The sequence below is a fragment of the Tyto alba genome, unplaced genomic scaffold (assembly GCF_018691265.1).
Source record: "Tyto alba isolate M040663 unplaced genomic scaffold, T.alba_DEE_v4.0 Super-Scaffold_6, whole genome shotgun sequence".
NCBI classification, from domain to species: domain Eukaryota; kingdom Metazoa; phylum Chordata; class Aves; order Strigiformes; family Tytonidae; genus Tyto; species Tyto alba.
Window position 1 is genome coordinate 46791953 of NW_024881327.1, and position 26122 is coordinate 46818074.

Genomic DNA, 26122 nt, shown 5'->3' on the forward strand with positions numbered 1-26122 from the left:
TTATTTCTAAACATGGTTAAACATTAACACAGTTTGATGACCTCTTAATGCTTAAGGTCTGGTTTCTGGTGCTGAAGACTAACTCTAGAACACGTCCAAATCAACTGCTTCATACTCACGTTATTTTAGAATTGTGAGTCTAACTGTGTAAGCACTAGTTTAAGACCAGAATATTACTGCCCACCATTTGTTTCATATCTTCAAACTGCACAATTGATCTATACAGATTTTAACCCTCCTGCCACTTTGTAACAGTGTCTTATTACTGAAATGAATTTTTAAGTCTTCTCCTTAAGTCTCCTTTAAGTTGTCCGAATGATAAGGATGAAGATACTGGTGACCTCTATTAAGGGACCTCAGGAAAAGACAAGGTATCACCAATCGTATAGATTATGTCTCTTTCTGGTATGGCAGTTCCAGACTCTCTTTAACAAGCTTACTTATATTGTACAGGAGACTAAGATCCCTTTCCATTGTGAACCAAAATCCTAAGAACAGAATCACGTTGGTCATTTTAAACCAACAGACTTACTGACATACTTAGATGACTGTTCATTATAAAGTTCAAGCAGTTGCTAAATTACAAGAGGTCAGTGATTAAGCTACATAACCCTTCCATAGGTTCAACTATTGTTTGCACTTGCTCTAGCTCAAAAAGATAGAAGAACGTTTAGGAAGTGGTCTGTTTCATCAGGATGAACTGACAACATTACTACACTCTCCAGTACCCTCTAGTTTATGAAGCTACGGAATATTATTAGTATGAAGATTGCAAGCTCCAGGGGCACAAATATGTTAACTGAAAATTGCCCTACAGCTACAAGCATTCTATTCCAGTGGGAACAAACAGCTGTAAATATTAAAAATAAAACAACCTGAAAATATGGATAATTTTCAAATTAATGTTCTTATCTAAACAATCTAGGACATGTTCTATTATCAGACTCTGAATCCACAAAGCAGACTGAAATGGCTCCAGGAGAACCTGCTACTTACAAAAAGCCAGCAAAAGAAATCCCACAATATTCTTCCAAGTTTAAGATAAGAGGATTTGGGTAGGGGAACGATTGAACTGACATGTTTTCATCTGTAGATAACTATAAATGTACACAATATATGTACTAGAAACACCTGGTACAGGTACAATTTCAATTACATTTCTTGAAATATGACACTGAGGAAGGTGAACAAAATTCAGCACTACAGTGTTTAGATATTTAATTTGGGATCCATTAAAATTCTAATGTCAAGGAAGACAACATCTGAGATAAAATAAAGAGATTATGATACGTGGGCGATTACATAAAAAAATACACTCAATAGCTACTTATAATGTTGAACTATTTGCACACAACACAAATTTCAATTACTTCTGGATCTTGATCTCCTTTTAGGTGAGTCTTGAAACACTTTACGTTTGGCCTCTCCAATATTCTTCAATGATGAACCTTGAGAGATACAGAATGTGTTTTTTTTTTTAAAAATGATATCCAAATATTTGACACTTAAAATTTAAAGTTAAAAACTTTTCAATTTTCCACAAAATGATGTTATTTCACACACACACAGATAATTAACAAAACTGACTGCCATATTTATACAAGTTTTTCGAAGTCTCACAAACTTTCAAACACTCCCTCTCATTCTTGTCATTGCCCAAAGCAGCACCTGTTAGCTTCTAAGACTTCCATAATAAGTCTTCTTACAGTGCTGTAAAGCTATTTGAAAAATTTGAAAAATTATAGCTAGTTAAATTTGATAAAGTTCATGCAAATGCCAAACTATCTTCCTCCTTCTTTCTCAAATAAGCAACTCCAAACCCCCTCAAATATTTTGCAAATTAATTGATACTGTCTATCAAAACCAAATGTTAGACAATAGCAACAAAAAGATACAATGAGAAAAAAAACCCTATTTGCAATCTTGTACAGTGTCCTAAAAACTTTGAGTAGCATAAATAAAATGCCAAACGGATGAGAGTTTCAGAGTAACGTTTGGAATACTTCTTCCTGAGTTGATGGTGATATGAGGTAATATACTTTAGGTATATATGAAGAAATATATGAAGAAAAGGTGTAGCACTGATTAAACTTTTTAACCATTTCCTAACTATTCTATAGAAAAATAACTCAAATTTTACTAGTGGTAACGCTTCGTCTTCCCTTCCCACCATCCACTCATAACAAGCAGTGGATGCAATGGCAGCTGCTTATGGGCAGAAGAAGAATGAGAAATCAGCAATCTCTAAACAGTAGAAGATTTACATATAACAACTTTTCAGAACAATGAGCAAGAAATGTAGACTTCATGGGTTGCGTTTATTGTAACCATTGGCATTCCTTTGCTATTGGCACAAACACCAAGAATTAAAACTGGAAAACAGTGAAAGCTGTTTTCCCTACAGGTCTCAAATATGTGCTTAGTTTAACACCACTATGTATATCAAATTTAGTTAGAGTACACTAGCACAGTTTTACGTTTACCAGAGTCTTCTTCAGATTTGGGAGAGGTCACTATGGCAAACTTTGTGTTATAGCGAGCTTTCTGTTTTTCACTAAGCATGTTCCACTGCGATTCGAGCAATTCTTCAATCTCCTCACTTGATGCATCTGGATGTTCAGCAACCACCTATACATGCAGAAATAGGGTTGTATTAAAAAATGGTGATCGTTGAAGAGAATGACATACATACTTCTATATATTGCTTTGGAAAACTGGATACAAACAATTTATCTAACATTTCTGCTGTAGACAGAACTAGATTAAAACCTTCTGTATCCAGTTTGCTTTGAATAACCACTTCTCTCTCTCTCTCTCTGTTTCTCTAAAAAAAAAAAATAATCTATTAGCATATGCAGAAGTATTGAGAATCATTTTGGAAATATCTATTTGCCTTTTAATATTAAAAAAATGGAGTAAGTGTAAATCTTGTGGTCATTCAAAAAAATTCGTATTATTTTTTCATTAAGTTTAAATCTGTATCTCTGAAGTTAATATGATATTGGAATATATGCTTGCCAACACAGACATCCATCATTCATAGAACTCATTACACTTATCTTAGCAGAGAGATTTATACAAGCTAGCACCTGATGCAACATTTTGCTGTATTAATTCATCATTTTATACTAAGTATATGAATATTAGGAATTCAAAAAGCTCTTCACCTTTTCTTAATAATATGAGCATGACACATAATAGCCATCAACATGGAATTTAAGAGTTTCTAGAAGTTTATTCAACACAAACAGAAAATTCGGTATTAAAACCAAAGAAAAAAATCCTTCCAAACTCAATCAGTATTCCCATACTTCTACTTAAGGAAAGCCAGATTTGATTAATCACAGAAGTCAGAAAGCTCGAAGATTGTATGATCTACAGAAATGAAAAAGTTGCTTTAAAAACGACCCCTCTCATCCTATTACCCAGCATTTTTCAAAATCCCATTACTGGAGTAATGCAACCAATACCCCAAAATCATGGAGCAAAATAAAAACTAGGCCAAAAAAGCCAAGAGTTCAAACAGTAGCACCATTCAACAGAACAGAAATACATATTTTTTGTGATAAGTGGAAATGATTAAACCTAATTTCTTAGAACTTAATAACTTAAAACTGCATTTTCTGTTGTCAAACAGGATACAAGTGTGACTGAAGCTTCTCCAGGGGTTAGAATAGTTGTACTGCCTTCCTTCCATTGGGATTATTCAGTGTCTAGTAGGGAAATTCATGCTGTTATTTTCCTCCTAGTAGAGTACTAAGTGTTCTCTTGCTTCTCTCCGGCATAAGCCATCTGTATAAAGCTTGGAGAATACAACCATCTTTGGGGACCTCTACTCAAAGTTTGATTAAAATCCAACAATGTAAAAAAAGTTATTGAGCGGGGAGAACATAGACAGACCTACAAGATACCCCTCCCACAAATCTCACTTCTTCAGGAAAATAAATTAGCATCAATTTTGACAATTGCTGCTAAGTGTACAGTTCATTGCACTCAACTAGGGCATTGTTATTTAATTCTCTAAGAAAGAAGTAGCTTTGTTCACACAATGACAGCTTAGCATCACCTCCAGTCCACCAAAATATGAATAAAACCAACTTTCAACTGACTAGGAATGCTGTGAAATGACAAGCAGAAGACACTCATGGTCCTTAATGGTTAAGGCCTTAAAGAAGGCCTCCAAGGAAGATGCCCAGCAGTCTTCTCCAAAGTCTTCACACTGTAATACTCAATTCCAGCATACATACTGGAAATTATATATTGGGTATCTTGATATACATGAAAATCATGCACTTCTCCCAGGTACTTATTCTAACTGTGCTACAGAACACATGGAAGATCTTTTCTTGGCACTGGGAATTAGTATCACTATAGGTGTGGAAAACATCGCAGTTAGACCAGGCACGTCCTAGTTCATCCAAGCAATGCGTATTACCTTCACTATTATTTTTCTTGATATTCAGCAACTCCTTGTGCATGCAGAAAGCCACTAGTAAAACCTACTAGTGAAATGAATTCTTAATTTACCTCAGACTCAAGGCCCAAATCAATTAATTAAGATAAACAGTATAGCCGTCTGTCTCTCACTGCACAATGCCTTTATCTCAAGTCAGACACGTCCTTCTAATGATTACTATGATGACATTTCACAGAGGAAATGCATAAAAATGCCAACAGTACAAAATACATCTTTACTCCTTCAGTAACAGCACAAAATATTTAATACATCAGTACAACCATGACAGTGCTCCACACTTCCAACACCTCTCTCAGGGAAGCATGCCTCTTAAATCATTAAAAACATTTTCCAGCACTTCATCCAGTCTTCCAGCAGTCATCATTCATCTCTAAAAATTTCAACTATTCTTCATCCTCCTATCCCCAGAAAAAGTAACACAAAAAGTAGTCATTAATAAAACCAAACTAATATATGAAACCTACTATTTAACAAAACCGGACTCCAAGCAAGACACAGCAGAAACAGCTCTACTTTAAAGAGAGCTTGTGATGACCAGAGCCCCCAGTAGAGAGGTCTTCAGTCATTCCTTTCCATTCACTTCCATCCCTTCCACCTAAGGAAGAGAGCACCTCTTCTGGATTCACAGTTTCTCTTTCTTCTAAGTTTCTACATGAAAATACTAAAGTAGCCATACACTAAACTCTCAGATGCCACCAATACAAGTAGCTCAAAACCAGGTCTGTTTTTTTGCCAACGTTATCATTCTTTCTAAAGCATCAGAACATCTACAACAACAATAAAACAAACTCTTGGATGAAATGCAAACCAAGCTAGTTGAACCAGGTAAGTCTAATGGAAGAGGAAATTTCGAATACTAGTTTGGATACAATCTCCATCTTCCACCAAAGGCACAAAACTGCCATTTTAAAAGTGACATGACAGTCTGGAAGCGTTAATTAAATTCAGGTAACTTAGATTCTGTTCAAGATTTATGAATATCTAAAATGGTATTTCCTCACTTTGCCAGTTAACTTCGAATCAAGAGAAGGAAAGACTGGTTCTACTGCCCTGATCCGTCAGAGGGACTGCTATCTGCAGTTACCTAGTACCTGCAGTTTGCATACTCCAGTTCTGTTCAATGCACAGAAGTGCTTTTGTACTTATTAGAATGGATCACAAAATCAGGTAGATTTGGGTTTTCATGACTGATCTTATATAGTCATAAATAGTAGGAGGTCTTCTCTCTAAATATATGTGCTATTTTGAAACTGTCTTCTATTTAAAACTCTGCAAATATTAGCCACTATCATCAGTGTTATTGCCAAGTTTATGCAAGTTTTTCAGTTTCCTGAAACGACACCGAAGACAAAGCAATTCCTCAATATTGTAATGGTCTTCATATTTTCCATCTATTAATTTTAGAATTACAGTATAACCAGAGTAGGGAATGAAGCTTGATAACTGGCACAGAAAATAGAAATATAACATCAGAGACTCAGCACGTCTCTTCTGTGGTAAGATATATTTGACTAAGCCCATAAACCCAGTCATAATAATCTCATTTCTTTCAGAGAAGTAATTTCATGTCTTTCGATATTGCAGAAGACTTCTTGCTACCTATGTTAAAGGCCAAGGAAATTCCTCCTTGCCACTATACATGACACAAGGTTACTTATAGAAGAACTGGAAACAGAACTCTGGTCTCTCAAACATGAGACTGATGATTTACCCATACAACTTTTCGTATCAACTATGTTAAAATCTACATTTAATAATCTGGCTACAAAACCCTTTCCCTTCTGGAGCCAGCAAACTAAACTGCCAATGCTTTTCTCAATTTAACCAAAGACACTAAAAGGATGTAATGGTGTGTTCATTTTAATTCTTAATATCAGCTTAGGTTGCAATGATCTAAAAAAATCCTAAGGTGGACCACAACTAATTGACTTCTGTATAACAGAATCTGGTTTTCAATTTTTCTTTAAAAAGTTCATGTCTATTAAGGTTTTCTAACACAAATATCCTGTAGCAAAGTCAACCACTCAGTAGCTAGAGTGTGACAAAGTCACCAGTAACCTTCTGGTTCTTCTGTTGGTATTATATAATAGTACAACTACAACAAATTGAGAACTCACTCTTCTTTTAGTGCATGAAACTGTACTGCAAATGGAGCAGAAGGTTGTAAGGAAGAAAAATGATGGTTGTGATTTTAAAGTAATGAGCTAGACTAGCAGTACTCCTTTTATACTTCTGTCTTCCTAATAAATGTTGATATCAAGGTATTTATTTATTCTACCTTGTCTTGGAGTGTAATACTCTCAAGAGGACCTAGTTTCTGTCCCAGCAGATTGCACGGTGACAATGATTTTCATAAGCTTTGGTAATTAGCTTCTTTTGAAGCTAAGCAAAAGATTCTAGGGTAGTAAACACGGCTTTTGAGGAGTTCAAAGACAAGGGAACACACCAAAGGAATTGAGCCATGTCTTCAGAAAGAACGTACAAGCCAACTACGATTCCCATAAACAGGATAACCTTTGTTATATTTGCCTGAGCATATGTATGCATATCCACTATATTTTACATACATTTAAAAAAATTATGGCTAATACAAAGGACTATTAGATTACATAGGAAGATACTATGTGACTTATGCTTGAAGTACAACGGCATTATCACTATCTTATTTGTATTGCTCACCTACAATCCCTTCTTTCTCTGTTCCTACCTAGACTAAGATTTGATGCAGGCATACCTTCTCAAGACCAGAGTTTTATGGATTCTACAGTGACAACTAGTTTCTGTCAACTAAAGTAAAGAAATTTATTTAAGTACAGAAATAAGAAGAGGTAAACAATAACAGCTAAAATAGACTAACCTCATCTCTATGCTTCTGACAAAAGACCAAAAACTGAGATACTGCATCGCCCTTTCTGCTTCGTGGAGTAGATGCTGGAGTTTTCTTTCTATTGAGAGGGGAGCCTATCCCTCTTTTGGATTCTGCCTGTTCGGATGACTTTTGAGGAGTAATATTCTTAGTCCCCGACTGACTGCCTTCTTGAATATCATCAGTGGCAGACAATTTTGATGTCCTTCTCCTCCTCTTGTTAGGAATGCCAGACTCCTTCATCAATTTCAGATTTTGAGTGGTTTCTTCATTTGAGTAAGATGACTCATCTATCTCCTCTAACGGTTCCACAGCAATGCCAACTTCCTTTGCCACTCGAGGATTAAGATGAGGTCTGTCCCTCACATAAATGAAGGTGTACTTGGCCTTCCGTTCTTCCACTGTCATGCCTACTGCTTCACTTGCTTGCTTAACACCCATCTCCCACTGTGGTCGCAGCTTCCCTGAAACGGGCTTTAACATCTGCAAGGTAAGATGAAAGTGTGAGAAATTTGCCCACTTCTGATTTCAAAATTCCAACACTAACACAAAACAATTCCAAATGACAAAGTGTAATCTATAATTATAATTCAGACGTTCAAAGAGAACTGTATTTTATAGTACCGATACCATGCATGAATTAATGACAAGCAGTAGAGTACTGATTTTCAATAAGTAACAAAGAGTGGTAAATCACCCCATTCTTTGTGTCTATAAGTGAAATATAAGACTACAAGCCTCTGTAAAACAAGCTGTCCTTAAAGCTTTCCAGAATATTTATTTGTATCTGCATACCTGTAACAATAAAATTAAAAGCTGAAATTCTTATCTGACTTGGTAGCCCCTTACCTTTATTTTCTCTGCTTTAGTGAGGGCTTGTTTTGCACTTTCCTGGCATAATTGTTCAAACTGGTCTTTTTCTTTGAAGGGCACAAGGCTTTTCTCAAATATCCAGGCTCGCTCTGGGGCATCCCCAAAAAACTGAACATGATATTGACGGAAACTCTTTTTCTGTCCTGAAAATTAAAAACAAATGTATTTAGGATACAACTTAGGTTGATCTCAGCATTTTCAGACTTGATGTCTTTTGTAAGCTGCTATAGTTATCATGACAAAAGCACAGTACAGCTGGTTAACCTTTCAAAACCAACTTAACCAGCTTGAAAGTGTCTCAGCTATAATCCATGGAGTTTGACACAAAAACCCCAATAGTTTAATTCCAAAAAAAGAACATGCTTTGCTAAATTACAAGATTACAATCATCTGTCAGTGCTTTCTACCTATATTAACTTAGATGTAGACCTGGATGTTTATGAAAATGTTACATTTGAAAAAATTTTCAAAGCTTGGATAGCCCGCGCACTCAGCCTCGTCTCTGATTCGCCTAAACTTTATCTTTTACTATTCTTGAACAGAAACATACTTCGGCTAGTTTTAACACTTGCAATCACATTTTCATCTTAGCCAAGCATTTAATGAATCAAAGCAAGAAATTAAAAGGATTTGGGTGGTAGAAGGGGGAATGGGAAGATAAGAGATCAATTCTGAAATCTAGAGAAGAAACATTAATTCTTCTAAGATTGTAAAGAGGAATACTGTATCACTGGTAACAAGATACAGGCATATGACCTTCCCCTTCTAAAGATCTCAGCTATTCCACAGTGAAGGGGGAAGACACCACCTACAAAATTTACCAAAGAGTTCACAGTTAACAATGAACTTATAAAAGGCAGAGGTAAGAGAATCAGACTTTAGACATTCTGTAGCATCTCCTTCATTAAAACTCACAGATTTGTTGTCTGAGTTGCTGTTATTCAAATTAGGGTCTCATTTAAAAATAGAAATGGTTTTAACTGTGATGACCTACACTTTTGTGTTCGTAAATTCAGTCCTGCTAGAAAAGAATCAGTTACCCTTGCTACAGTATCTATGGTTCTTCAAGGTGTCACCACACTAGTATGTCTAACGTATAGTCTGGGAGGAAGAGGAAATCAGGTAAGAATGTCTACCCAGTAAGAACAGTCACAGTTCTCGTTACAGCTGTCTTTGAACTCGTCTAGATTCTGCTAGGTTACTCATACATTGCATGTCTACCTTAATCAGCAAATACACCTAGTCGTTTGCTTCATGCACTATTATTACTGGGGTTTCCAGGCTCAGAAAGAACTTTGGTTTTGTAATTACTCAGCCAATAGTTTGTTCAAGGGACTTAATCTTGTCTCAAGATGTGGCATATGGAATGGTAATATGAAATTAATGGTACATGCATAAGTTTTATTAACCATTACATATATAGATTTATTAACCATTACATACATATATATATAAAAACCACACGAGAGCTACAAGAACAGTGATGACTCATTTGAGATCAGATATGAGAATCTAGAGGAATGGCATAGAGAAAGGTCTTGGGACTGTATGTATTGCACATCCATTTGAGTAGTTTAATATATGCGCCAGTAACGCACAGTCAGGAGCAATTTTCTTGCACAGTAATTATTTCATACTCATCAAGAAAATATTGCTTAACTAGGGACTACTGAGCTCTGATGACTTACTCTGTCTATGATGAAATAAAGTTTTGTTTTTTACCAGGATGTCCTGGCTGCAGAGAGATGGCAGACTACATTTACAACCACCTGTAAAGATCTGCCTCTGAACAGCCAACAGCCCAGTTTTAAGCAGAAACAGACACTATATTCCTTTTACAATATAATGCTGGACAGCTGTAAATGCGTAATTAAGGAGTCTAAATAGTAGTGCCTACCACTAGAATCACTGAATCCATTTGTGGATCTTCAGATATCTTCTGTGGGCTAAATTTGTATCAGTGTTCCTGGATAAAATAATGGAATTCATTAAGGGTTGTTATATACAAAGACGTAATTTTTGGCTCAGGCAATCCTGGAGCCACTAGTTATTGAAGGTTTGGGAGAGTGTTCTGGGGACCCACCACTATTACTTGTCTTTTTGTGTATCCTAGCATCTGGGGTTGACCACAGTCAGCAACAGAATACTGAATGAGATGGAACTTTAGTCTGACTAAGTATGGGACTTCTTACATGAAAGTGCATGTCCCGCAAGTTGAGAGTTACAAACTTTTCTCAAGCCTGGCCAGCTGGAATGATGAAATCAAGTATTAGCATCCAGAAATTCAGACTGTTATAAACACGTTCTAATCCTAGAAATGAGAAATACAGAGACCTAACTTTGATAGTGCCTCAACAGTAAATGGTAGGTAGAACATAATACAAGACTGGAAATACGTACTGATGAAAATGGGCATATCAGTGTGCATTTATCAGTTTTAATGGCTGCCCAGACCTAGTCAAACCTGAAGAAAAAGGCAGGCCGCAAGCCAACTCCAGAGCAAATATCAGAAATTAACATTATCCACATTACTTCAAAGAGATGGAAGTTAACATCTCAAAGTACATGGGCCCTTCTTTCTGTTAGTACTCCACAGGATGCATTCAGACACACAACATGAGTTTTTGCTAGATTTATTTCTATGGTTTCTTATAAAAAGCTACCACAGAGACTCTTGATAATGAAGCACAAACCTTGCTCCTTTCAAGGAGTAATTCAGTTAGGAACAAACAAACAGCTTTATTTCTCCCCAAATCCAGGTCTTTATCTAAAATCACAGGGAATGCCTGATCAAAACTCTGAAAGATTGCTACAAGAAAAATTTATCCAAAGAGTCTATAATAACCATTCCAGCAATTGTATGAATGCTTGAAAGGGTTCTCAAAAAGCCACTTAGTTTACTACCAACACTGAGTCTAGCTATCATCCTAGAGATCCCCATTCATTTCAGTCTTAAAAACTTCCTATGAATGAGATCACATCTCTTCTCCAGGTAATGCTTACCAATGCTTCACTATCTTTACTCCTTCCAGGTTCTTATTAATATGTAATCTAAACATTCATTGCTACTAAGATCTCCTTTCCAGAACAAGAAGAGTTTATGATTTTTCTTCTTTGCATGTAAATTAAGTTATTTAAGGCCAGTTCCTGAGTTCTCCTTTAGTTCTGACTTGTCAGATTGAACAACCCCGATTCCTTCAGTCTGCCTGGGCATGTAGACTCCTAGATTTCTGTTCGTGCTGTCCTCAGAACGTCCTCTGTTTAGTCCGAGTTTCTTGAAATTAGATGGTCCAAACAGGATGAAATGAACAAAGTACTCCTGCTGAGGCCATGCTACCATCAGAAGGATGTACTTTGTGCTTTTTATAAGCAGCACGATTAATTTTTGTCAGTGTGACTTTGGTCTTTCTGTAGAGAAAACTACAATGGATTATTATGACTCTCAGATTCCTTTCTGAGAAAATGCAACTTTCCACTCATTTCCCAGCTTGATCACCTACCACTTTAAAAAAATCCAACACTTACTCCTACCGAACTGCATTTTTTTTTAAACTCCAAAGTGTCAAGATTATTTTGATTTCCAGTCCTACATGTTTACAGTCCCTCCACATTGGAAATTTGTGTAATTTCAATGCAAATTTTAGATGTATATTCTAGTCTATTTTCCAAGTTCTCAGTGCAACCCTTGAAAACTACACAAAATCAAAACCACAAAAACACTCCTTTCCCAGACTTGGAACTACATTCAAAGTTACTGAAACCTCTAGTGACAAATAAATGCCCTAATTGGTTCATAACAACGGAAGCTGATACTTTCACTTGATCTAATAAAATACATGAAAGTATTTAGAAGCATAAATATCAAAATAAAATTATGCACTCCTACTTTGGTTTGATATTGACTGTAACACCCTGCTTTTCTCCCTACTCTGCAAATTTTCTGGATTCAGTTTTCAGGTTTTCTAAAATTTCAGCACAGTTTGGCATAAACATGGTAAAAACTAGTTTACAGTGCTCAGCTGGAGTTAAAACTAATTAGGGTTGCAATGTGCAGCAAGGAGATTTTTCTGTAAATACAACAGTAGCAAAAGGAAAACTAAGGAATATTCACTGGGGCAGGAAACTGAGTGACAAAGGACACAGGCTGGGGTACTCTATGCTTTCTCTCAGGGTTTTATTTGTTTGTTTGGCTTTTTTAAACTGTAACATCTGCCCCCAAACCTTCAGGTCCTTTAGTCTAGTGATAAAGGCCACAACACTTGGCACACTACCCACAGCATATTAAGAAAAAGTCAGCGAGCACTTAATCAAATTGGACATCTATGAGATTATGGGATCAGATGGGATGGATCAGAAGGAGCTGAAGGTGTTGGCCAATGTGATTGCAAGGGTGATCTCTGTAACTTTTGAAAGGTTACAACCATCAGGGGAAAGACCCTACAACTGGAAAAAGGCAAACATCACACCTATCTTCAAGAAAAACAAGAACAATTTGGGAATGTACAAGCTAGGCTGACTAGCTTACTCTCAATGCCTACAAGATTATGGGGCAAATTCTCCTAAAAGACATGTCCAAGCACATGAAAGACAAGAAGGTATTTGGGAACAGCCAGCACAGACTCACCAAGGGCAAACTGTGCCTAATCAATCTGATTCACACAGTACTAATACAAAAGGCAATGGACACAGGTTGAAATAAAGGAACATTAAACTAGATAAAGGAAAAAGTCTTCTTGCCATAATGGCTGCCAGTCACTGGAAGAAGTTACCCAGAAAGGCTGTAAAGTCTCCATCCTTGAATACATTAAATATTTGACTGGACAAGGCCCTGAGCAACCTGCTCTAACTTGGAGACCATATGACTTGTAGAGGTCCTTTCCTACCTGTATTACTTTATCATTCTACAACCAGCACAGATAAGCCTCGAAAGCTTCAGATGTCAGAACAGAGAACAAAGCTGCAAATGAGATTAAGAAATCGTACAGATTCCTACTTCAAAATTTCATTAACACTTGGTAGTCTCTGCACTTCGAATCAACTAATATTGTCTGTAGATAACAGTATTGATTCTATGAACCACAGAAAATTTAGCTGCCTGAATTACAGATTGCTTTTAGCAAAGCATAATAATCAGGAGTATTTAAGTCCCATTAGTTTTCAATAAACTTTTATCCCATATCACTTCTCCAAGTATCTCCATAAAAACAATGGAAAATACCATCAGATAATTTTTTTAATAAGACTCCACACAGTTTCATAGATCACAATTTTGATATCTTTCAGAGAATGTTCAGAGTTAAAAAGACATAGTGGAAAAAGAGCTCCATCTGCTATATGCTCAAGAACAGTGTTTATATGATTTTAACATTCCCCTTGACAACACGAAGCTGATTCAGTTACTGATACGACTGAATAGATAAATGAAGAACAGAATTTTCCCAAAATACTGGTCATGTGTACCTGGAGAAATCTGGATGTTTGTAGCATCACTGACATACCTTTTAGTTTAGTGTAGGAATGGAGAACAGGATCAGCAGAAACCATACATGGCCACCATGGAAAACCAGACACTTTTGACCACACTAGATCTCCTATATTATACTTCAACAGGTGGACTTTGTCTTCTTTGATGGTACTTTGAGTTGGATCTCTCTTAGCAGGAGCCTTAAAAGATTAAAAAAAAAAAAAAAAAAAAAAAGAAAAGAATAAAAAAACAACCTATCACCATATTTCTTCAGATATGCACTACGATTACTAAACAGCACACAAAAATAAACACCAAACTACAGTTTGTATTCTCTTCAAACATTCCCTTCATATGTAAAAACACGAGTGGTAGTGGAAGGAGAGAAAGAAGAAATAATTCACCAGAATAAAGAGCTATCATGTTTGCTAACAAACAATAATTATATTTCATGTGTAATAAAAAGTAATAATTTTTGTTCTCTCAGAGCAAAAAAATTCCAAGCTCCATTTATATTTTTGGTTTTAGTTAGAAATATTGGCAAGTAAGCTGTGGTTTGCCTGTATCTTTTCAAATAACTGCTGAGAGACCATCAGGAAGGCTTATTTTAATTTCAAACACATTAACTGAGCACTGGATGTAGAAAACCCAACCTCCCTCTGTATTAAATATTATTAATCAAGTTAAATGCTATACATACAAATGTGTTCCTAGATTTTTAAAAATCCCAAACTAGAATAGACTGAAATATTGTGTATCTGTCTGAATAGAAACTACAGAACTAACTACACAAAACCCCAAACTCTGCATCTTTCAGCTGTCTTTTTACATAATGAGAATTTGTGACATGAACCCTTACCCACACCCTTTTGCAAGACTTTTTTTCCTGTTCCAGTTCTAGCAGTAAAAATTTGTAAGTGCTCAGCTGGTGCTCTAAAGCTATTTTAACTATTGGAAAACAATTACAGAACTATTTCCACTTCAAGGGATAGATTTAACTACACAGGAGTTTTGTGTTCCCCTATGACAGACACGTTTTTACTGCATTGTAACAAAATTCAGCAACACAGACATTTATTCACCAACTAGAACCATTTAATGAAGTTAGTAACATTTTGTCTTTTTAGCTTCATTTGTTCTATTTGATATAAATAATGACCACCTTTATCTACGTAAGCACTAACTCTGAATGTAAGAAAGCACAGAATGTGTCTCATTAGAGATATATTAAAAAAAAAATCACGTATTTTTAATTTGCTTTTTCATTTTTTTAGTACAACATTTATGTGCAACACGTATATATTGTTCATGTCACACAGTCCAACTCAACACACAGAAAGCAGACCAGAGCTTCAAGCTTTCATTGGATTTTATGTTACAAGCTGGAGCAAAACTCTGTTTTGATTAAAAGTGGCAAGAGGAAAGAAAGAACACAGTTAAGAAACCAGAAATCTAGGATGTGGAAACAAGTATTTGGAGCATTATGTTGAAATCAGAGCAGATCAGGTTACCTTGTACAGATTTTTAAATCCAGAGGATACTATCGTAAGTAATTATACATTACTTTCCAAACACAAACAACAAAAATCTCTGATATGCTGCAACAGCAAATGCAGTAATGTTGTAACTCGCATGTAGAGGTACATCCAATCAAAAAAACCTTAAGCTTAACGTACTCAGAAACTCCTTTCCTCAAATGTTTTAAAGTTATGTCTAGTAAACATACAGGATGCTGTCATCTGATTGTTAGGGACAGTTACTCATCCAGTGATTCAGCTTTTCTGATGAATTCAGACTTGGTTCATGTGCCTCCAGCTAGAGCCATGTTCCCATGTCTCAAGGTTTTTGGCTCTCTAAGGATTCTGTGAGACTATCAGAAACCCCCTCCCACTGAGCTTGCCCCAAGTCCAGCACTCTCAATAGACCTAAAAGATTCCAAGCAGATGTGAAAAATCAAATGCTCTTTCTAGCAGTTAAACATGACATGAAAAGTTATGCTTAAGAAATACGTATGTTGAAAAGACATCCAGAAGAACATTAATCCTAACACACACAAACCACACCAGCATTTAAACTAAAAAGGTGGGATGAAAATATTTTTCAATGAGGTAACTTTTCAGAAATGTAAAAGTTACTCAGGATTCTGAATGTCATTTTTGGTTTATGAGTCCCTGTATTTTTCAGAAAGTGCAACTAAGCTGCAAAGATTTATGACTACAGTCTGAGGGAGCTGGCTGGAATAATGAAAAGGCTCTAGCAGTGCTTGTTATTGCAGAATAATCTAAAAGAGGTGGCAGTACAGCAGTGAATATCACATTTCAATATACCTACAAGCACTTCAGAAATTTTTAATATGCCCTGAATTCTTTTACTATACTGGATCGTGATAAAAAAAACCTTGAAAATGACAGGCTGTGATAAAACCTGCAAGGTTTAGCTATACAATGCTTGCTGTATTTATGTCTTCTTTTATTGATAAAATATGTATACTTTAAAAAATGGCAAAAATACAACATAGATTTCTATATACGTAATTTTTTAAACAGCTCTCATATGAGGCTATTTACAGGTCTATAGAAAATATCATCACGAACTCACTCACTGACATCTTACTTTCCCACATCATTCTGGTTTAGTTTGATTTTCTCATTCAGGGAGTGACTCTGATCTATTTGGTAGGTATCTCAACAGTAAACAGTGAGGTGAAATTCCTGGCAGGTACTGCTGTGACAAGTAGATGTAGGACAACAACAGCCTCTTCAATACTTCCTCTCAAAAACATTTTTGCAAACTGCCACCATGGCACTGAATGCTTAAGCATTTAAATTATTTTAAAACATCAGAAAATGCTAGATACTGGCAGGCAGTCATATGCATAGACTATTCTTTGGTATCCAGCTTGGGTTTTTTTAATTATTGATGGGATGGGATAGAATGGAATGGGAGGAAGAGAGCATTTCTAAACAATTTACCACCCAGTCCCCTGATGGTAACCATGTTCTCATATGGTGAGAGCTGGGGCTTCTTTATGAGACACTCGGTAGTCTCTGCAATTTTTAACAGGAAATCACCATTCAAGTTACAAAGTTACAAAAAAGTTATTTGGCTTGCAGGTTTTTTTTCCCTCCAGAAGAAAAAAGGAATTGTTGTTTAGGCAAATTTTGATTCCTAACAATAGCTATGTAGTCAGACAGAACAGGGCATCTAACTGTGCACCTGTGGAAGATGGAGAGGCAGGACTGGGAAGCGCACTCCTGGTGATCTGTGCGAACGCACCCGAAGACAGGAACACCTCCTCCTGCGAGAGCTGATCAATTCTTTCTGTGATGATACTTAAGCAAGCAAATTAAGATGGGAGACTCCTCGTTTAGAGCATAACTGTAAAGCAAGGGAAGGTCACACAAAATCAAAATCTTATTTTTTGCTCTTTGCATCTTTTTGACAACTTTTAATTTCTTGAAATTGTTCTCATGTCTAATTAAATCTCTTACACATAAATATCAACAAAGTAAAGCCTATCAGGCTTTCTGTGCTGCAGAGGAGCACAGAACAGTCTTTGCTTGCCATCATTGCCAAGTAAGTCTGGACTGCTCTGCATATGCCCTATCCCATTACCTTTTACTGCAGTTTAGACAGAGGTAAACACATACATATTTAGTCACAGAAATTCCCCCCACACACACCTTCCTTAATTATAGGCAAGCTCTGCAGCCTCTGAGATAGCTACCACCTCAATCACCTTAGCCCCAAACTTTAAACCAGTTATGCTAAATGGAAGAAGAAAACAGCTCTTGATCATATTTGTTTTCTCCTTTGGGAAGGAATTCCAGGGTTTTTTTTCCCCCCCACTTTCAAACACTGGACTGCAGAGAAGTTACATAAATGGGCAATCAAAGCCTGGGTGACTCCCACACAGACCAGTCCTAACACTGAATACACAGGCCATTTGGCAGGCTCTGCACTACTCAGCACGGCAGACAACAAAATTCCCAATTTTCTGGATTAGTATTCTAATGAAAGACTTGCTCTGAGAGGCAGCTAGATGGATTTTAAGTTTATTTTGTCTGGGGGGTTGTGGAGTGTGGAATGAAGCAATTCCCTTATTGCAACTGAATTTTTCTGTGAGAAATTATTCCTTGAAAAGTACCAGCATCCTTAAAAACTCATCTGGGCCAGCAGCTGCAATAGGCTGACAAGGACGAAAAAGGAAAGGAAAATTTAACATGCTTTCCTCTTCCCCTAATGTTTCACAGATTTGTTTGTCATTTCTCTCAGCACTTTCATAAGCGATGAGTGACAGGCAGATTGACAAGAATTTATGACATTGCTGTCAGCATTCTACCAACCCAAAGAAGTGGCTTGGCCATAGAAAACATTGGTATTTAATTAACTTTGCCTACATCTGCTCAAAATAATTCAATCAGTTTCCACATAGTCCTGGTCTGATGAGATGAGAACACACCATGAGTGATGGGTAATTTCAAAGCTTAAAATTGTCTTAAAATGACCAGAGAAAAATGCATTTAAGGGCAGCATCTTTACTGTACTGAGAACTTTGGGTTTGTGTGTAGACTCTGTTATAAAAACACCATGATGACTGTTTAGTAAACAGGAGACAAAGGTAATTTAGAAACAAACAAACAAACAACACCGGTAAGGCTTAATAGGTGGTGTCAAACTGAGATAACTATCCCTTTTACAGTGATCAGTGGTAGAGATGAGATACTAATATCATCATCAACTATTTTGTGTGTATATGCACATACGCAAGGAATTATAGCCCCTGAAATTTACTGCTAATTACTTTAAGCACCAAAAAGCTTCTATTTCACTATATAAACTTGGAAAACTATAGAAATCATTAAGAAAACCTTCATCTAACTATAAATTGTCAAAAAGGGATGAGACAAAGAACAGCATTGAGAATTGGTGAAGAATACACCACCAGAAATTAGTACTGGACCAAAAAAAAAAAAGAGAACAATTAAGACAGTAAATGCTCTCCTCTGTGTAACATAATGGGGAAGTACATGTTGAACAACGTGCAGCTATCTGCTATCTCCCTTTCTATTTTCATATTCAATTCAATCCTGTATCAAAGAACTTCCACTGGACTGCACTATAATAGAAGGCCATACTACAAATACAGACTGCTGAAGTTCCACTTATACTCCATCATAAAAAACCCAATCTACTAGCATTACAAAGAAACTAAAGCAAAATAATCAAGGTCCCTAAACAGAATATATGCAATCAAAATGTACTTTGAATCAAAGTTAAAATATACAAACTTAGACAGTCAAACATCTTTCTTTACTATGGAAAAGATAACACTTCTTGCTGACCAAAATCACATTCTTCTGGTCCTGCTATCTACTCGTGCTGTGTTGCATCAACTAGTACTCCTCATTTTCTACATGGACTCGTGTAATAAAAATAAAAGTAAAAATGTTTTGACTTCTCTTGCCTCTCTATCAGGAAAGATACTGAACTAAGGAAGTGGTTGTAGAACAAATTTCATTCCTTTCAGAGGTTCAGGAGAGGTGGTAGGTTTGTCTGGAGAAAAAGGGAGCAACAGAACAAAAAAAGATTATTTTTGTAATGTTGTTCTGTCACTTGAATTCACCAATGATTAAGGACACTATAAACAAGCAAACAAACAAACTACATAACGGGACAACAATCCCAAATGCTTCTTCCTTGAAAAACCACCATCACAATTATGTTCTTAGGAAAGCTCTTGCTTTCTGGAAAATTCCAGAATTTCATTTGACAAAAGACAAATCACCTCCAGACAAAGGAATGGAGGGATGCCGCTACTTTCCTAATGAGTGATGTCTTGTCATTCAGACTGAGAAATGGTGTCTTCTCACTCTGAGGACAAAAATCTCATGAAGTCAAATGACTTCAAAACAAAAAATTTACAACTACAGCTCATTAAAATCTATGAAAAACCCTCAATATACCCTCTTGCTTCAAATGAAAAAGGTGGCAACTTAATTCCGTTAAGAAATGGCCAGTGCTCATGCTAAATGATTCTGTCTATAAAAATACAGTATCCTCACAAACATAACTGCCTTAGTGTTTTGTTCTTAAAAATATATATATATATATATATATATATATATAATTCACACATAATAGTAAATCTGTTTACCTGAGAAGGACATGTCCTTGGAGACCCTATGTTTATCGAAATAGCTCCCACCTTCTGGGATGTAGGCAAATATATACAGCAAACCACAAGTACCAGAATGTATTAAGAATAAAAATAAGTTTTTCCACTTTGTCTTGTTGTATTCTGTTTATTACCTAGTGGAAGAATGCTGTATAATTCAGCAAACCACTGCCTACAGAGAGAATGTTTCAGACAGAAGACTAAAGAGCATACCAGACCCTCAGAAGAAGATTAAGAGAAAATGCTGGATTACTACTACAAAATGGGGAACAATGAAGAAACATGAAGAAAGAATCAATGAGTTGGAAAAGTTTTGTATTCCATCTTCAGTAAAACAGAAAGGGACACTTAAGTAGAGCACCCAAAGACTGCAGCCCTCAAAAGGCCACTGCATCAAACTCTGCACAATTAAATCTGCAATACCCTCATAAAACATGCACTATATTGTGCAGTGAGGTAAAGACTGAAGGGGAAGAGGACATGAAAAGTCCAGACCAAAACAAAAAAATAAGCAAACTATACCAGGGGTTTGCTTGTTAGTTTTTCAGATTTCTAATTGTTTTATACCAAGCCAGAGATTTAACTAAAACCTTCCAAATTCAATTTCAAGAGCAATTACGTTAAATGTAATTGTTCAAGTTATCTTTTCTTCTATTACTAACCACTTCTTTTCTTCTATTACTAAATGGGGGTCAAATTTGGCAGTGAGAAGAATTAAAATTTCAGAAGACACTAAGTTTGAATCTTCCTGCCACAACCGGGACTTATTTTTCTTAAATGTGCTTAAATGGTAGAGCTATAAAACAAGAGGACAAAAAGGCTGAAGAAAATCACTGCTCAACTTGCAGATCCCCTGAAAACTTTTCTGTGCTGGTTGAGGCTCTTCGAAACCAATCAGAAGTTTTGTGATGATAGGTTTGTTTCCTCCATTTCTTTCCGCAAACTCATCTAAATCAGTACGTGGACAGCATGTTGAGTATCACCACGCAGGACCCTCCCCTCCAAGAGGGAAAGCAAGTAGAAGATGATGAAAATCCATTTGAGTTTAGACAGGGATATATAATGTAGAATATGGATTTTAGAACAAGATAAAAGCTCAAATTTGTATTTCAAATCAACTATTAAACTCTTGTTACCTTTAAATTCTTTTTTCTGGCTTTGGTTTCCTCATTAGCAAATCTCCAGCAGGTAAAATTTTTTTAAGATGCTTTTACATTTAAAACCAAATCTGTCTATGCAAATCAGCAACCTTCCTTTACACAAACACTATATGAGCAAGTATTTTAGAAATAAGCTTAACAGAGTATTTTAATAACTAGGATACAACCCCTTTCTCAGAGTAAAGAGTTGAAGAGAAACAGATCCAATCATTCACAGATAGATCCAGTGAGATGCAGGTTCTGGAACACTTCCCAACCCTACATCTTTCTTAAAAATGTGGAGAGCAGTTTCTTTCAGCTGCTTTACTGAATTTCTGCATTTACATTTAGATGACCTCTTAAACTGTAAGTTACTGGTTTATTATTGAAAGGTTCCATGATTCAGAAATTTAAATTAGAGAAGGCTTGATCAGAATGGATGAAACCTTCTTTTATACTGAGTATTAGAAAAAGATTTCTACCTACATCCAACTTCTCTAACCTTCACTGACCCTCAAAAGTTTAAACTTTTGATGTGGTATCTGGGTATATAAGACAGTGTAGATATGAGATGCTACAGAAGTCTGGAAAAGCATAACTGTAGAGCCATGAGGAAGTTTGGCATGGAAAACAGTTATTTCTGAATAATTTCCATATGAATTTCACACAGGATAACAGAATGAAAACTAAATAATCTCAGCGTACCTACAGACTTTCAGAATGCCATATCGATATGTATTTTGTTACCCGGATGTATAACGGTTTCACATACTTTCTAGATCAGAATCTGTTTCAGGCCTTAGCACTCTCCTATGCCCTTAATAGAATTCAGTAGGAAAGAGGTTTCCTACTTTTTTAACAGATATCCTCCTCTTGGTAGCTCACAAACATCCAAGATAGCATGGGTAGACATTCCAAATACTAATATTCTTAGTAGAAAACAGAAAAACCCAAGCCCAGATAATACTACCAGTAAGCAATTAGATTTACAGAACACTGTTTTCTGGTGAAGGCAGATACTTAGCTCTGCGCATTTTTTTTTGCAACAAGAACACTTCTGAAAGAAGCTGTCTAGGCTTAAATAGAACAAATGCTGATTTGGCATGAATGGGCTCAGTTAATTAACTAGTAATTTGACATAGTCCAAACACTACTCTGCCTTTGAGATTAGACCTTTAAAATTAATCCCCATACCTAAAAGCAGGCACAAGATGTTTCCATCCAGGCTGTGTTGTTACAGATACCTAGTAGATCCTCCTCTTCTAGAGATGAAATGCAAGAAACAGTACCAGTGATTAATCAGCCTAGGGGCAAGTGGGGGCAAAAAACCTAAAGACATTACCTTGATTTGACGTATAGTCAAATATAGAAGTACAGAAAAACTGGGAAACCCCAACCAGAAATGCCCCAACCCCATGAGTATTAAAACAGGGCAATCATTGCAGTAACACATCGTGAAGCACAATATCAAAGTACTATCAGTTCCACAAGAACGAAGATCCCAAATTATTGTACATCACAAGCACCCCCAACATACACTCGAATTGACATTTATTTACCAAACCAAACCAACAACAAAGAAACAAAACCAAGCTTTTCTAGCGCTAGTTGCTGCTATGAGACCACAGATTCACTTCATACAAGAGCAGCACAGCTTGTTTAACAACAGTACGTGCAAGATCCAGTTTTCCACCTTGCACTGGGCTTCCAAAGTAAAGCATCATTATGAACTGTCTTTTTGAGAAGGGAATTAATTCCCTATTATTGACAACTTACACTTTTAGCTACTGCCCATTTTATGATGCACAGAAGAACAACTCCTAGAGGTACCTCAGGTATTTGCAAAAAGCAAAAAGTTAGCCTGGTTGGACCTATTTATTTACAATAGGAGGATAACAAAACATGTTAATAAACAAACATAAAATTATTGTCTGTGAACAAAGACCTCTTTTGGAGGTCCTAAAGTTTGTGTGCCCTACATGAAATCCATTCCAGAAGAAGGAAACTTGTAAAGCAGGCTGATATCACTGTTCCAATACAGATCAAAATACTCTGCTTTTGCTACTTTGCCTAAGGGTTACTACAAAGCATCATTTTTTCTTGACAAAAAGGGTCTTTAAGGGCCCAAAATGCCACCTGGTACAGATCACTTAAGTTTCCCAAAATCTGCCTGTAAATCCATCCAACCAACATAACCCTGAACAGTAGATCTAACTCTCAGCTAAACACAAAAGTCAGACATGCATTATTTTGGTTAAGCCAAACACCGAGCAGAGCAATAGAAAGGCTTCACCATATCTTGGACAGGAAAGTAGTGAAAACAAACAAGTTCCTTGCCACATTAACTGGGAATGGTCAATGCAATGTGAAGAGGAGGTGCTGAGATGACAGCATTCATTTAAATCAAGACAATACCTACCAGTGCAACAACTGAGAATAAGTATGGTCAGCTTAAAAAACAATTAAACCAAGCAAGTGTCATTAACCTCCCAACTGTGTTATGGCACACTATCTGCTGTTGAGACATAAAGGGAAGTTAGTTCTTCCAGAAGATGGCCTGCTCACCACTTTTTTTGATCTGGCATGTTCACCATAGTGCCTAAGAGACCAAAATGAAATAAAAAAAATCCTGGAATGAACAAACCAAAGGTGAGTATGAAACACTGCAATAGTTGCTGACACTGTTCTGGTCCCTCATTCTCAAAAAAAGAGACAGCAGAACTCAACAGGCATTACAGTTCAGTCAAAGGATGGTAACAAAAAGTAACACTCTGGAACGGCTCCTATATGTGGAATAACGCACTAGGACTCATCAACCTGAAATTAAAAAATGAGCCAGTTTGTGAGAAATCTATAAAGCTATCAGCAATAGAAAAGTTTGTCCGTAATCCCTAATTCTGGTATTATGAGAGAATTAAGTGAAACAAGTAAACTGAAAAGGAAAAAGAGCTGCTCTATTGCTCTATTACTTAATATCATGGCTGCAAAAAATTCACATTGGCTCAAAAAGAGCCTGAGGTCTTCTTCCATGAATTTAGCCATCTACAGATATTACATACAAAGTCACTAGCTCTAGAAACCTCTGAGTCACAAAGTGCTAGAGGCTAAATGGATTCAAAGAGAGCATCACTCAGTGATCTCCACTCTGCATCCTCCACAGAACCTCACCTCTGAGCTGAGGTGCTGAATTAAACGGCTCCTTGATCCAACTTGTTAGAGCTATTATTATATAGTACTTTTGTCATCACTTCAAGATATTATTTCATATTTGATTTCCATTCTTCCACCAATGTGCTTATGAAGAGAGAACAGTAAAATGTATTTACACATTACATATTGAGACAGTTTTATGCAGAAAGTGTACTTAATTCAGACACTTTTACATACAAGAACAAGAAGTCTGGTATGGAGAGCCTTGAACAAATACTTAAGCTTTCTGTAATGAATTTTGTAGCCACTCTGAGAATACTCATAGCTTCTAATTTCCCCCCAATCAAGTATACTCTTGACACTGTATGCTTTTTGGTGCTTCTTAACCTAGAAGTAGTTCTTTAAGATACTTTTTCAATGAGGCGTTAAGAACAAACAATTTTAAGTTCTAAAGTAACAATTACTGCTGCACATTGTGAGCTTCGTAGCACAAACAAGTTTTCACAGCCTAGCTAAACATAATCCGTTGCTAACGGCTAACACAAAACAGTAGCTTGGGAATCCTTCCAAAAAGGATAACAAGTTATTTCGCTTGCTCCTGAAGGGATCACCCAGAAGAGATTTTTAGGGTTACTCCTACTCCTTTGTGATTCTGATGACATCAGCCAGACAGCCTGTGTTATCACTCACCTGAAGACAGAATCTGATACCCCTATTACAGCCTATTAAAAAAGTAGCTGAGTTCATTTTACCCTACAACTACATGTCCTGACTCCTGTGGTAGTTTAGCTGCACATATTATGACAAGTTCAGTAATTGTACTTGACCAGGAATTCTTAATAACTGATAATGAAAAACAATCAAGCAAGTCCTCCTTCTGAAAAAGACACATTTACTTGACTTTATTTTTTCTTTTTATTTTTTGAAATTAAAACAAGTCACCTCAGGATCTGGCTGTAACAGTATAATCAAACAGTTTTTGAGCACAGCTCTCCAATATTACAGAGGGAACTTGTTGGTTTCTGCTCATCTCTACTGATTAGATGCAGGCATCAGAGCAACATCACCACCTTCGGTGGTCCCCATCTTCCTGTATTTAGTTAGCACAAAAGCATAAAAAGCAGCAGATAATCAATCCTCAGACTGCTGCTGTTCTACCCTCTTACTGGGTTTCTAAATCTTTGCCATTCACTAGGTAAGGCACTATAACATTATGTAGATATCAGATATAATGGAGTTGGCTGGAACAGTTTTCCTCTGTGAAGATGAAATGGCAACATAAACATATGACAAAGACTAGTGCAATTTCTCCAGTACCTTGCAGTTGCCCACCATGTAGCTGTTGCAAAGTCATTACAGACTGTATTGAGCAGAAAGAGTAACAAAGTGCCAACTTTCTGATCCAATACTAAAAGAGGGCTTACAAGAAAACTGGATAGGAAGCTATGTGGAAGGTACAGCTTTTGGATCATGTACATCTTGCACAGCTGGAATCCCTAAACTAGCAAGTATAGCAGTACGCAGACTTCCAGGTTTGTTCTGGCCTGCACCCATGCTAGGAAGCCATGCCAAAAGGGCAAACTGCCACTTGTAGGCCCAAACTAGCTTATACAGAACAAGCTCAAATGTGGCTGTATCACATACTGAGCTGTTCTTAGGGTTAGAGAACACAGACCTACTTTGGGATGACCAGCAGGAGAGTTGCAGGTATACGTACTCTCTGTTTCCCATACAGAAACTCTGGATTGCTCTAGGGGTCAGACTTGTATTACTTCATATTAGTATATGAAATAAACCTCTGCCATTCTCCTCCAAACAGTATTGTTTCACTTCTAAGAAAAATCACTGAGTGAGAAAAATCCAGGCAAGTCCTCATTCCTAACTGGTAGCGTTGCAAGAACTGACAAAAACAATGACTCAAATAGCAGCCACCACAAAATCTAGTACTAAAGCACACTGCTACTCCCATGAGTAG

General features: G+C 36.6%; 1 protein-coding gene across 4 annotated transcripts in view; it reads right to left on the reverse strand.

Moving 5' to 3' along the window:
* Positions 1 to 26122, reverse strand: part of NSD2 (nuclear receptor binding SET domain protein 2) — a 77400-nt gene that overhangs the window by 33055 nt on the left and 18223 nt on the right. For all 4 annotated transcript variants that reach the window (XM_042807710.1, XM_042807709.1, XM_042807707.1 and 1 more), the window contains exons 3-7: positions 13715 to 13880; positions 8193 to 8359; positions 7335 to 7826; positions 2484 to 2628; positions 1371 to 1448 (exon numbers count right to left, since the gene is read on the reverse strand). In XM_042807710.1, coding sequence (XP_042663644.1) covers positions 1371 to 1448; positions 2484 to 2628; positions 7335 to 7826; positions 8193 to 8359; positions 13715 to 13880 — 1048 coding nt within the window. The remainder of the gene's footprint in view (positions 1 to 1370; positions 1449 to 2483; positions 2629 to 7334; positions 7827 to 8192; positions 8360 to 13714; positions 13881 to 26122) is intronic.